The sequence below is a fragment of the Alosa pseudoharengus genome, unplaced genomic scaffold, assembly GCF_046254945.1.
Source record: "Alosa pseudoharengus isolate Yale_2024_CS ecotype anadromous, Long Island Sound unplaced genomic scaffold, YU_APseudo_1.1 YU_APseudo_1.1_scf_9, whole genome shotgun sequence".
Lineage (NCBI taxonomy): Eukaryota > Metazoa > Chordata > Actinopteri > Clupeiformes > Clupeidae > Alosa > Alosa pseudoharengus.
The window spans coordinates 7,371,039-7,384,394 of record NW_027468881.1 but is presented as its reverse complement, the minus strand read 5'-3'; the positions used below and the strand labels follow the sequence as shown (position 1 = coordinate 7,384,394).

The window sequence follows — 13,356 nt, the reverse complement described above, 5'->3', positions numbered from 1 at the left end:
TCTTATACACATAGTTTAGAGACATGCAAGCAGACACACACACACACATACAGTACACACACACACACACACACAGGAACTCTCATCTATGCATTTCCATGAATGCAGGATCCCTATTGGCTGCTCTGCCTACTCTGTCAGTGTGTGTGTGTGTGTGTGCAGTGCTGGGACATGCCTCTGTACTGTAGGTGCTGAGTGCACACACAAAGATGTTCATGACTTGAAGTGGCATTCAAACCATTCCACTGCCTATTGCAACCTCACACTGCAGACGGATATATTCCACACATTCCCGGTGTCCCCCTTTTTCTCAGGTTATCTAAATTTCAATGACATCATGGGAATAAAAACCCCTCCTCCTCGCTCCTGCCTGGCCAATCAGAGGTGTCATAGCGAATACTCTTTTTGCAATTTCAGTCAGGTTGTAGTGTTGCCGGGCAACCGGAGTCGATGCATCTCGGCACGGCGCAGTCTCGTGTGGATGGCAGCTGAGCTGAGGGGTGTGTGGTCACCATCTCGCAAGACCCAGGAGGAGAAGGTCACTGCAGTCCATCTCTCTCCACTCTGCTCAGGGGACAGGAGCCTGGTGTAGAGCACAGGAAGGTGAACGAGAGGAAGAAAGGATGAGTGAAGGAGGGCTTGTCCTCTGCGTTAGCACCATCTCTCTTCTACACACACACACACACACACACACATGCTCGCACAGTCACACACAGCAGCTGAAGCAGGAACCTCATGGGCTTTCAGTGTGAGTAGCACAGCGTTATGCAGACAGGCGCACCAGCAGACTTCCGATTCTGATTCTTCTCTCACTGACCTGGATTCCAGCTGCTACTGCTGCTGTCACTGTGGAGTGTGTGTGTCTCACACTGCTGTTACTGCTGAGTGTGTGTGTGTGTGTGAGTGTGCCACTCACCAGCGTCCACCGCGTTGTGCCTGACACGACTCCATTTGGACACCGCTGGTCCATTATTAGAGGGTGAGATACCGTTTGGCATCGCTGTGACCTGGCCGTGGGAGTTTCGTTGGCTGTGGTTCGGCATCGTTGGCACGGCTCAGGGGCGAAGAGAGGAGATCCACGTTGGTGGAGATTGAGGAGCGAGAGGATGCCAGTTTGCCTCCTCCACCACTGGCAGAGTGGAGGCAGCGGCCGTGACGACCAGGGGGATCAGTAGCACTTCAGGCGTCGGTATATGGTGCCAGGCGCCTGCCACGCAGAGGTGCCCGCGCTCAAGGCCACTTATCTCAGCGCTGTCCCGTTCATCTACCTGCCTGCCGCCTTTCTGCCCGGTTGGCTGAACGCCACTGAAGATGCTCAAGTTTAAAGCTCGCTGCTTAGACTACTGGCAGTTTCTCTGCCTGCAGCCAAACTCTGGCTTCTTAAAAAGGTGAGTCAGATTCAATTTGCTTTTCATTTGTACCAGATAACACGCGAGTCGCGTTGTAAGAGTGAGTGTTAAGCGTTCAAGTGTTAAGTAGGTTATGGGATTGATTGAACGGCAGACCCCGGTGTGTTCTCAGTGGTGTGTCTTCACACACACACACACACACACACAACCCCACAGCAACAGTTTCCCCTGTTGAATGAGTATGAATGTGGTTAATACAGTATATCTCATTTGGATTGACCATTCGAGAACTGCTAGGTGGTCAAATGAACTGTTGGGATGTGTGTTGTGCTCCAAACTGATAGTGTGTTATTGATCTCTGAGGCTCTGTTCACACCTTCTCTCTATGAAATCACCCCGACCTTCACCACCAAATAACCCATCCCATCCCCCGTCCAGTTTGTGAGGACCATAAAAATCGGTCTTCCAGGTTTAACTACCTGTCATCTTACCAGTCCCTGTGGGGCTATTTGTGTGTGTGTGTGTGTGTGTGTGTGATTGTGTGCATCTGTTTGTGAGTGTGTGCATTTGTTTGTGAGTGTGTGCATTTGTTTGTGTGTGTATTTCTGTACATATGCCATATTGGGAGAATTTGACAGTCCATGAGTAGTGGCACCTGTTAAGAATGGAAAGGCAGCATCCCGTTGTATTAATGCATTTATTATTGTGCAGCCTGGGGGAGCCTGTCACCCCCTCCCCTCCCCTGGCTGTGGTGCAGGCGTCAGGCAGGCAGGCAGCAGGTCCTGCAGGCCCCCCAGAGAGCTGTTGAGTAGATGCAGGGGTGCTCCGTATGGAGCTCACCAGCACAATGACAGCAATGATTTCTCTTTCATTCTTTTTTCCCCTCCCCCCATCTCTTGTCAGTGTTGGGTGTTTGGGTGGTGGTGGGGGGTTTGGCTAACAGTAAGGTATTGTAATGTGTGTCATTGCTGTATCCATTACATGTGATTTGTTGAAAGCAGATGGGAAAGAAAAGAGGGGTTGAATTACTGACAGCCTATTTCAGATTTGATCTCCATGTTTTTATGTCTGTGTGTGTTCCTGCCTGCAGTTTGGAGAGGTTTATGGTGGTGGGGGTAGTGTGGGGTATTTGGGAAGGTGTTTTTGTGTGTGCGTGTGTGTTTGTGTGTAGGCTTGTTTGAACATGTAAGCTGTTTTGAAAATCAACTTCAGAATGAGTTGAATCATCAGAAGGTTTCTCTTTGCGCCTATGCATAATGCATGACCGTCTGCATCAGAGAAGTTGTCTCATGTGCTGCAACATGAAAGATATCCCTCAGCAACAGATCCAGCCCTCATCTAACATGGAACCGGCTGACACACGCCAGATCCGGTCCTGTTCTAACTCGGAACCGGCAGACCCGCACCAGGTCCAGTCCTGTTCTAACGCAGAACCAGTCTTGCTCTAACACGGAATTGGCAGACCTTGTCTTAAACTGGAACAGATCTGACACACAGAACCAGCATGCCCTCACCAGGTCTGGTCCTGTTCTAACACAGAATCGTTAGCCCCACATCATATCCAGCCTGGATCTGACACAGAACGGAACTGACAGAACCGCACCAGATCCGGTGCTGCTCTGGCCCAGTGTTGGCGGCCATGCTGCCGTGGAGATGGTCCCATGTGGCTCTCCTGCTTTGTGTCTTCTTGTCATATCTGCCTGTTCTGGGTGAATGTATGAATATATGAATAATCTACACAGGAGAGCTCAACAACAACACCCAGTGTGTGGATATGTCACTCTGCCATCATTCATTCAGCAAATTGGCCACATTATCACGTCGCTTCATATTACACCCATTATACTCTTTGTTTGCGTAAGCTTTTGTCAGAAAGTGAAGACTCATATCTTTTAAATCAAATCTGGCCCTCTTATCCCACTTTTCCTTGCAAAACTCCTCGACTCACTTTGCAGCCCTGAAACTGCAAAAAAACACTATGAACTTTCCGTTATGAAAACTTGACTTGCGCCAAGTAATTTATGCCTGGCCTGAGAGACCTCCCCATGTTCCACCCCCACCACACACACACACACACACACACACACCAGCAAAAGAGCATGGTTGTCCACAGCCACTCCAACAGGGGTTAACAATAACATGTTTAGCCTGTAATCATATCATGCTCTGGTAAAAATGAGACATGCCCTGGCGGAGAACTTGCATTAAGCCTCTCGCATGGGCTTGGGATTCTGTGTGTGTGTGTGTGTGTGTGTGTGTGTGTGTGTGTGTGTGTGTGTGTGTGTGTGTGTGTGTGTGTGTGTGTGTGTGTGTGTGTGTGTGTGTGTGTGTGTGTGTGTGTGTGTGTGTGTGTGTGTGTAGGACTTGTGTCATATTTGGACCTGGGCCCGCTTGTCGTTACTGGAACACATCGGTCATTTCCATAAGGGCCAGGTCAGCCTGCTCACAGTGGGGGCTTGAAAGCTCTCACTAGACTGTGTGTGTGTTTTGGAAGAGAGGGGAGGTGGTTATAATGCACATTTATGGAGAGGTAGGTTTTGTTTTTTTTTTTGTTTTTTGTGTGGTAGATGGTAGTTGTGTCTTGTTCGTGTGTGTGTGTGTGTGTGTGCACGTGCATGTTTCAGTAACGCATTGGGCACATACAGTATAAAAACTGTTCCACAGCCGTGCAGTGGGAAGCCTCTGTGTCCAGCCTGAGTGGAAGGCTTAGACTGCAGTGAGAGAAGTGGTTTTCTCCAAGCTGCGCTAAGTGACTCCTTTGCCATACTTGGTAATCAGGGAAGTTTCAGTGGCCTGTCTTAGGATCCCGCTGTGTGTATGTGTGTGTGTGAGTGTGTATGTGAGTGTGTATGGACAGCTGATGCCAGGAGAAAACGTACTTCCAGCAGGGAACAACCACAGTAACATGAGCTGGAGAGGGGACGGGTTGGAGTTTTCTCTCCCACTTTTCTCTCTCCCTCTCTCTCTCTCTCTTCTCCTCTCCTCTCTTGAAACTGAAAGCTGTGGGACGCACCCTGTGGTCTGAAGGAAAAAGGGGGAACGTACTCCGAGTCTGTGGGAGAAGTGGATGTTTCAGCGTAGCGTGGAGAGCAGCCTCGCTTGTGTTCTCGTTGTGTGTATGCGACATATTTCACGCTTGTCTCCCAGTGCCCCGGGACCTCATTTCCTCCCCCGCCCCCCCAAGAATGTCGCACGTCTCAGCCAGCGATGTCACCGCCGTCTGGAATGTTATGTGGAAGTACTGCATTTCAGTCAGGACCATCAGGTAGGCACTCGTCTTACTGCAGACGCCGACCAGACAAATGTCAGGGATCTAGAATCGGACACAAAGGGAAGATGCTCAGTTGTTACATCGGTCATTCACTCACCTCTGTCCTTTTCTGTTCTATTACAGTGTATGTGTGTGTGTGTGTATACGGGTATATATGATATTTTTGCAATAATATGTATATAATATATATATATATATATATATATATATATATATATATATATTCTGTTATCTGAAATAGCAATTTGAGATTGTGCTGTTGGTCACTCTTGACTTGCAAAAAGTTTTCTCCTGAGACCCAACCCACTTTGATGCACAACTTGCAGTCAGTGCAAGTAAAGCACTTGGTCTAACACCTCTAAACTTAAGTGTCATTCAATAAAGGACACAGTACATGCATTGCAGTGTCGCTCCATTTGCTAACTATTCTGTATCCTTTCAGTTAACTGGACAGAACATTTAAGCGTGTAGCGTGCCAATCCTGATGTAACTGTAAGCTGATCTCCCCTGCCAACTTGCCAGTCTGAGGCAAGCATCTCCAAGCTCTCGCCCTCAAAACATAGAGTGCTGTTGTCAAGGCATTCCTAAGGCATACCACCAACATATTTTCGCTTTGCCACAAAAGCTCCACCTGTGTGTGTGTGCGTGCGTGCGTGTGTGTGTGTGTGTGTGTTCCGTGCGAGTTTTATCGAGTCGGAGTTGTGTCTCATAACAATCTCGAGAGGAACAGCAAAGCTTGTTCAGGTGTTTCCCTTTGTGATACTTGAGATGGCCTGCTGTTCTGGTCTTTACTGTTCTGTTCTGTTCCTCACTGTCCTGTTCTGTACTGCCTGTACTAGACTGCAGGGATTTCTTCGGTGTAAGATAGCAGTGGTGGTGATAGCAGGGAGCTGACCTGTCCAGCTTTGTGGGCCACTGCAGTGACACGCTGGTGTCAGGGTAATTCTGTCTGAGGCAGAGCTTAGCTGAGAGAGAGATAGAGAGAAGCAGAGAGAATGAGAGATAGAGAGAGAGAAAATGAAATAGAGATGGCTATTATTTATTTACCCCTGTGCGTCTGGATGCAGCCTTTGCAGCTCACACATCTCGGCTCACAGAGTCACGATTGAAGTGGCATCAGTTTCACACGTCCTATCAGAGTGACAGTAAGGCTGAAGACGAGACCCCATCACTAGAGACACATCCCTGCCTCACCTGGGGGTGCAGGTGCGGAGACCAGTTTATCTAGTCAACAGGTCAACAGCACACCTGACCTTCTGATGCCATCCTCATCTCTGAGACAGTTGTGTAAAAAGATAACCTGTTGCCCAGAAGAGATTTTGGCACTCCAACCTGCTATGCTCAGTGGCCTGGCTTAACGTGGACCGAACATCTGAACAGGGTAAGACGCTACCTCATTTGGGCACAGCCTGTTCCGGAGCTGTGTTTAAAAGTCCTACAGTCGTAGTCTGAACTGCTGAACAGCATGTTCTTAACCAGACCTTTATGGATAGAGACAGGCAGAAAGTCATGGAAAAGCTGAATTGGCAGAAGGAGAAGTAATTCCACTTTGGTGAGTGAGACTACTCGTGTGGTAATGTTTGGACAAGGCAGTTGTTCTGAATGTTCCCTGGAGTTGAATAACTCCATTACTTGAGCCTGGGGGGGGGGGGGGTTAACAATAGTCAGACTTTTTGTCATCCCAGATGTTCTCAGCACATTTGGTGTTTTGTTCTTTTTTTCTCACTAGCATAGCGACCAGTAATAACAGACAGCATTAGTATTAATCATTGGCTGTTGTGCTCTATTTAAAATGGCACAGGGGACTTGCTGATTTGTGGTTGATCATTGCATAATCAGCTTTAATTGTTGTGCTAAATGTCATATGTGTGATGTTGGTTGATTTATATATTACTGAATTTCACCAGAGAAGAGCTCAAGGGTCCCACAGAGATAAATAGCTTCATGTTACGTAATTGGAGGACTGTCCAAATGTTTCCATAGCTGTGTTCAATGCAACCTAGTATGAAATGTAAACCATGGCAGCCATCTTTCAGTTCAGAGGGTGATTCGAAAACCTTTTTTTCATTTTACACATTAAGATAGATAGAAGCGGGAATAGCTGATAATGTCATATTGGTTTCTTTCCACCTTGAATGGAGAGAGAGAGAGAGACTTTGAATGGTGTGGTGAAGATTCTGTGCCTTTTGTGTTTAAACAGATTAGTCTGACACATTTTCGATAGCCTAGTTATACACTGGAGGGCGATTGTTCTTACAGCACAGCAGAACCCCTCATCTTCTTTTGTTCCCTTTTACTCACATGGGAGATGTTCTTCTCGGTGCCGATTCTCCCATGCCATTTAGTTAACTTTTCCAGGAGACACTGGAAGACCACGTCACCGAGTGTCCCTGTCGTCTAACTAGAGAACTAGACATATGTGTTCTACTACCCTGGGCTAACCCATGTGGCAAAAGAACAAGTGCTGACTGTTGTAAACATGCCACAGTTAGTTCCAGGACATGAACTCTGAATAAAGTTGTACAGTGCTTCTGAGTGATGGCACAGTTACGTCACTGCTCAGTGACATAATAGACTCTGGATGTAGCATGTGGATAATTCCTAGGGAAATGAACCTCACATGAAGAGTTGACTGAAGTGTGTTTTGAAGGTAAACATTCTGTGAGTCTCTCCTCTCAGTGTGTAGGGTGTGTGAGGGGAGAAATGATGGTGTGTTCTACACTGAACTTATATAAGCATGAGAGAGAGAGAAAAGGAGGGAGGAGGAGTGAGAGGGGGAGAGGTAGATGGAGGAGAGGAAATGAGAGCAAGAGAGGGAAGAAGAGAGAATCAAAGAGGAGAGAATGAGAGAGCGATATATATATATATATATATATATATATATATATATATATATATATATATATATATATATATATATATATAGAGATAGAGATAGAGATAGAGATAGAGATAGAGATAGAGATAGAGATAGAGAGAGAGAGAGAGAGAGAGAGAGAGAGAGAGAGAGAGAATGAGCACGAGAGGGGTTTGAGAGAGAGGATGAGAGAGGAGGGAGAGAATAAGAGAAGGGGTAGAAAAAGAGCGAGGGAATAGGAGAAAGAGGAGGGAGAGAGTGCTCATAGTGAGCGTGATGAGCTCATGTTGCAGCACTGCAGCTCTCATTTGTATTTGTGTTCACCCTTCATCCTGCTCCGTGATGCTTGCTCTCTCTCTCTCTCTCTCTCTCTCTCTCTCTCTATCTCTCTCTCTCTATCTCTCTTTCACACACACACACACACACACAAAGTCGTGTCTTTCCTTTCTACTCTGCCATATATTTGTCTCACCCCCCCTCTCTATCCTCTGTTCTCTCTCTCTCTCTTTCTCACATACTTCCTTCCTCCCTCCCTCCTCCTCACACTATGTATAATTAGCCTAAAATCTGGGTTCCTCTCCACCAATGGCGTTCAGTCACACGTTAGCTGTCCCTCCTGGCAGCCTGCTTTCCTGCAGATCTGGGCAAGGGCTTCAAACCGCTGTGCTGGGGGAAGTGAAAAATGATCAAGATGGCAATGCACAGTGTGTGTGTGTGTTTTGTTGTATGTGTGTGTGTGTGTTTTGTTGTATGTGTTTGTGTGTGTTGGTGTGCGCTTAGTGTCTGTGTTAAATCAACAAAGCACGTCTGGGATGGATGTGTGGAAGAGCTATTTACATTTGTGTCTGTACTTTCATGTGTGCATGCGTGTGTGCGTGCGCTTGTCTGTTCTGCTGCGTTTCTAGCACTGTCAGAAATATCTGTTTGGACAAACTGCAGCTTGGCTGTCGTGTAAGTGATTAATCCCCTGCGCCACAGCGTGTGTGGTAGTCTGGGAGAAAAGGAGAAAATGATGCATCGCTCTTTGAGAGAGCCGAGCTATTACACATTCATTGCAGATTACTCTTTTCTCTAGGAGTAGATAACGAAGCTGAGGAGCCAACAGAAGACCGACGAGTCGTTATCGTTTGGCCAATAGTCTTTGTCAGCTTGCGACGGGAGAACATTCATATTCACCGGAAGCAGAAGAAGCAATCCCTCCAGCTATCAGTAACTGATGAATGGCCCTTACCAACTGTCCCAGCGTTCATAGCATGGAAGGGAACAGCCCAATCAATCTGCTTCCCATTGAATGTGTGACTGTCTGATTAACTTCACTACGCTAACGTCTACAACGGCCAGCCGTCCACTCCTTCAGTGTCCTGAAGGCCTTTTGTCTTGGCCAGAACTAAGATAATAATGCATCACACCGGCAACAGAACTGTGGTTAATCTACAGACTATAATGAATGTTGTCGTTAATCAGTAATCTCTCTGAGAAACTTCTGGTCCTGGAAATGATCCAAGTTGACTGGTCTTAAGGCGTCATCTTGCTACGTCATGGTAAATAAGAGAGTGAGAGAGTGTTCAAAATCATAATTTCTCAATCATTGTTAGCAATATACAATGATGTTATGCAACATTATTTGATCAACAGTGGTCTCGGGGAAACCTTGGCATGACCATTGTTCTCACAGTGCCGTCTGTTCATCAGTGGTGTAGTTCATCCATGGGCTTATCTAACCTGTGGCCTATAGTCAGTGGAATGGTGGATCTTCATGCAGACAGGGACACAGGCCACGTTTGGGCCACATCGGTCCCAGATCCAGCTGCTGTGTGGGGCTATGTGGTGCAGGCCACCCCTCTGTGTTTCTGTCCCCTGTGGAGGTTAAGGCCCTGCTGGTCAGCTGTGTAAACTCAGCTAGGATGCAGAGGGACACATACACACACACACACACACACACACACACACACACACACACACACACATGCACTCTCTCACACACACACACACACACATGCACACACACACGCACACACACATGTACGCACACACATGCACACTCGCACACACACACACACATGCACACTCTCACACACATGCACACACACACACACATACACACACACAAACACATACAGTACACACTCACTCACATGCACACACTGTGCCCTCAACTCTTGTGCTGTAGGTGGAAAGTGCGGCAGCAGAAATTACAGGGCTGTCATGAAGGCTGACACAGAGCCGAGGAAAACAGTCATTAAAGGGCTGTTCTGTTGCTCCTTTGGCTCAAGGGGGCTTTGTGTTCCTCCTCAGGAAGTTTGTGTTGTAAATGTGAACCTTTTAACCAAGCTTCAAGCTCCACATGCAAAGTCTCAGAACCATTTTACCATTCCCTGAGCGTCACACCAATAGCCAATGACTGAGTCGTGACCGTAAAGCCAAGCCTGAATAGGTTTTGTTTTCTACGTTTGTTTGATGTTGTTTTGTTTATTTATAATTATTTCCATATTATTATACTGCTAACAGACATATTCTTTAGATATTGTATTCTTGTATTCGTAAATGTAAATCAGGTTTCTAGGCCAAGTATACTGGCGTATACAAGGAATTTGGTCTCTGCATTTATCCCGTCCGTGAATTAGTGAACACACAGAGCACACAGTGAACACACAGTGAGGTGAAGCACACACTAACCCGGAGCAGTGAGCTGCCTTGCTACAGTGGCGCTCGGGGAGCAGTTAGGGGTCAGGTGCCTTGCTCAAGGGCACTTCAGCCGTTCCTACTGGTCGGGGATCAAACCGGCAACCCTCCGGTTCCAAGCCCAAAGCCCTCCAAAGCCACGACTCCCTCCTTCATTCTTTGTCCCTTCTTCTCTGTTCATCACAGCCTGATAGTCTGAGTTTTCTTTTGATGTTGTGAGACTAAAACAGGTACACATTATATCTCACCATACAGCAACATATAGAATATACAATCCACAGGAGACACTAGAACATAATCAGACTCATGGTGATCTGGTTCTGCCTCCTAGCTTCATGCTACGCCTTGGACGCTCTCTTTGGTGTCGCAAGCGAAGTCAGACATGACAGTGTGTGCGGTGTCAGCCTCGCTGATCCAGTCCCCTTGTTCTCGCGGTCCAGTGTAGCCCAGCCTACATGCACCAGACGGGTAATGAGCTCCCTGTAGTGACCCTCTATCCCTCTCTCTCTCTTTTCTTCTCTTGCGCCCTCTCTTTCTCTATCTTTTCATTTCTCTCTTTCTTTCCTTCTCCCTCCCTCCCTCTCTCTCTCTCTCTCTCTCTATTATTCAGTCTCTCTTTATGCCTCTCCTCTCTCTCTTCTCTCTTCTCTCTTGCTCTCTTTCTCTCCTCATCTCCACCCATCTCATTTGTAGAGGTACGGGTACTCTGAACTAGAAAGCCCAGAACAACTGTAAAAATTAGTGCCGTATTTTTTGACTTCACAGCCATGGCAATTCCATGCGTAATAAATGTGAAATTTACTGCCCTCATTTGGACATTTCTAATGTATAAACTATGCGCTTGCCAGCCTGGGAATGGATTATCTTATGAAAATGAACTATATATTTTGGTTTTGGGGCTGGTAATTATCCTCCCGTCGAAGGGGAACCGATTGCGATGTACTTGCTCCCCCTAATGGTAAATTTGAGGAAAATCCTCATTTTCATGAGTAAGTGAGACTCTGGTACTGTTTTCACGCCATTTCTTCTTCAGTAGTGTGTCTCTTCTTGCTGAGGGTTGTTGCATGACCTGTCCCTCTGCATGTGTGACTCCACAAGTGTTGAGCTGATGAGTACAGGTCTGGAACCCTGAAAGTCGATCTGCTCCTCTCATTCATGATTTAGTGTGTGCAGCTCGCGCCTCATGGCTCGCTACGGCACGGAGCGATCTGTTGAGCCCTGGCACCACCACAGTTTTCCTCAGGCACACTGAAGGGCAGCCCAAGTATTTAAAGCCCCCACTGGACCCCAGGGTCACAGCAGGGGTTCTCCTGAGGGGGGTTGTGAAACTGCTACTGGCAATACTGCCTCTATGTGGTGCTACAGCACTGAGGAACTCCCTTGGCCAGAGGGCTATATATGAAATAATACTGTGTAGTCTGATACTGTATAGTAGATGTCATTTCTTTATATTTCTTTATTTTTAGCATCACACTGCTTTATGTGCTTTACTAGGTTGTATTAGTATTTTATATATATTTACAGTATATGATATTTGGTGATTTTGTTTATGTTCATCATTGAGAAGCAATGAGTGAGTGAGTTTGACCTTTTCCATTATTTCTGCTGTATTTTCATTAAACTGATTCATTAGAAATTGATTATGTGTCCATGTGGAATGACACAGTCCCGTCGTAAAGTTTTACTGTCCAGTGCTAATGGTTTCTTCCAATCAATACCCAGATGATGAATTTTTGTATAGTCTGCCCAACAGCTCTCCAGCTTCATGCTTCCCTGGGTAGGCGTTCATCCATGTTTAGTGACCTGTGCATGGAGCACGCTGTAGTTTAGCAGATGTCCTGCTCAGCAACTCTATTTCTCATTGTTTCTTTCTCTCAGTCCTGCTCACCAACTCTCGCTCTCTCTTTCTCTAGTTTTCTTTCTCTCTGTCTTTCGTTATGTCCAGTTAAGCAGCTGTCTGCCTTTTTTTCTTTTTTTCAGCAGCTGTCTGCCTCTCTTTTTATTTAGCACACATTCTCCAATTCAGTCCAATCCAGTTCAACTCAAAGTAGCAGCAATGAATAAGAGATCACATTATAACAGTAATAATGGTGAAGAAATAATTATTTAAAGAAATAATGATTGTAAAGGCATCATGTAATACATACAGTATAAAATACTCCATTGGTCTTTATTACTTTCTTTCTTTATGGTCTTTCATTTATTTATTCATGGTCTTTCTTTATTTCTGTCTTTCTTTCTTTCTTTCTTTCTTGCTTTCTTGCTTTCTCGCTTTCTTATACACATATCTCCCAATTTCGTGAAATCTCAGGCCTGTTTTAAGTTGTTTGAACCTGTAACCAAGCGCTAACTGCCCATGTGTTCGCATGCCTCTAACAGAAGCCTGCAAAGGCTACTGTGCCCACCTCCACTAATGAAGGAGAATGAGTCACTTCTTCTGCAAACATCTATCAACACTACCCAGTACTCTCCCTCCCTCATTGTCTTTTAAACAGTGTTGTAATCAGTGTCTACACCTATACCAGTATTTTAAAAACCTGCACATTAGATTGCACAGTGGATGGAGTACATACTCCTCTGTTTTGATTATAGTTAGGCTTTTGTTGTTTTACTTATAGTAATCATGTGCAATATTATAATATCATGCTTATTGTTGCATTACTGGTAATCATGTAAATCCGTAGTATCACTGCCACTGTGCTAAAAGACATTTGGGGCAGATCCTAATGTGTATTTCACTCTCTCTCTCTCTCTCTCACACACACACACACACACACACACACACACACACACACACACACACACACACACACACACACACACAAAAACACACACACATAAATTCTGTTCAAATGCATATGAGTGATTAAAATGAGCTCAATGAGCATCAAACCAGCTAATAGGCTAACTGAAATAACACCCATGCCAATCTCTAGGTATGGTGAAGGGTATGTGATGATGTGGGGCTATTTTAATTCCAAAGGCCAAGGTAACTTTATCAGGATGCACAGTATTCTGGATCCATGAAATAACTGGCCTTTAAAAAAAAAATCTGCCTGTCTCTATTGGAATATAACATAGGGGTGGGAATACTTATGACCCCTGTATTTTAAGGAAGAACATTTATTTATTTATGATACATTATTCATTCACTAAGAAAATTGGTGTCCTTAAAGGTTAGATATTTCCTCATTTTT

At 45.7% G+C, this 13,356-nt stretch overlaps 1 protein-coding gene across 1 annotated transcript in view; it reads left to right on the top strand.

Annotated features, from left to right (window-relative positions):
* Positions 1 to 4,289: 4,289 nt before the first annotated feature.
* LOC143114889 (IQ motif and SEC7 domain-containing protein 1-like) overlaps positions 4,290 to 13,356 on the top strand; it is a 58,392-nt gene continuing 49,325 nt past the window's right edge. Inside the window, exon 1 of the mRNA XM_076276725.1 lies at positions 4,290 to 4,614. Within this exon, the coding sequence (XP_076132840.1) occupies positions 4,535 to 4,614 (80 nt within the window). The 5' untranslated portion in view covers positions 4,290 to 4,534. The remainder of the gene's footprint in view (positions 4,615 to 13,356) is intronic.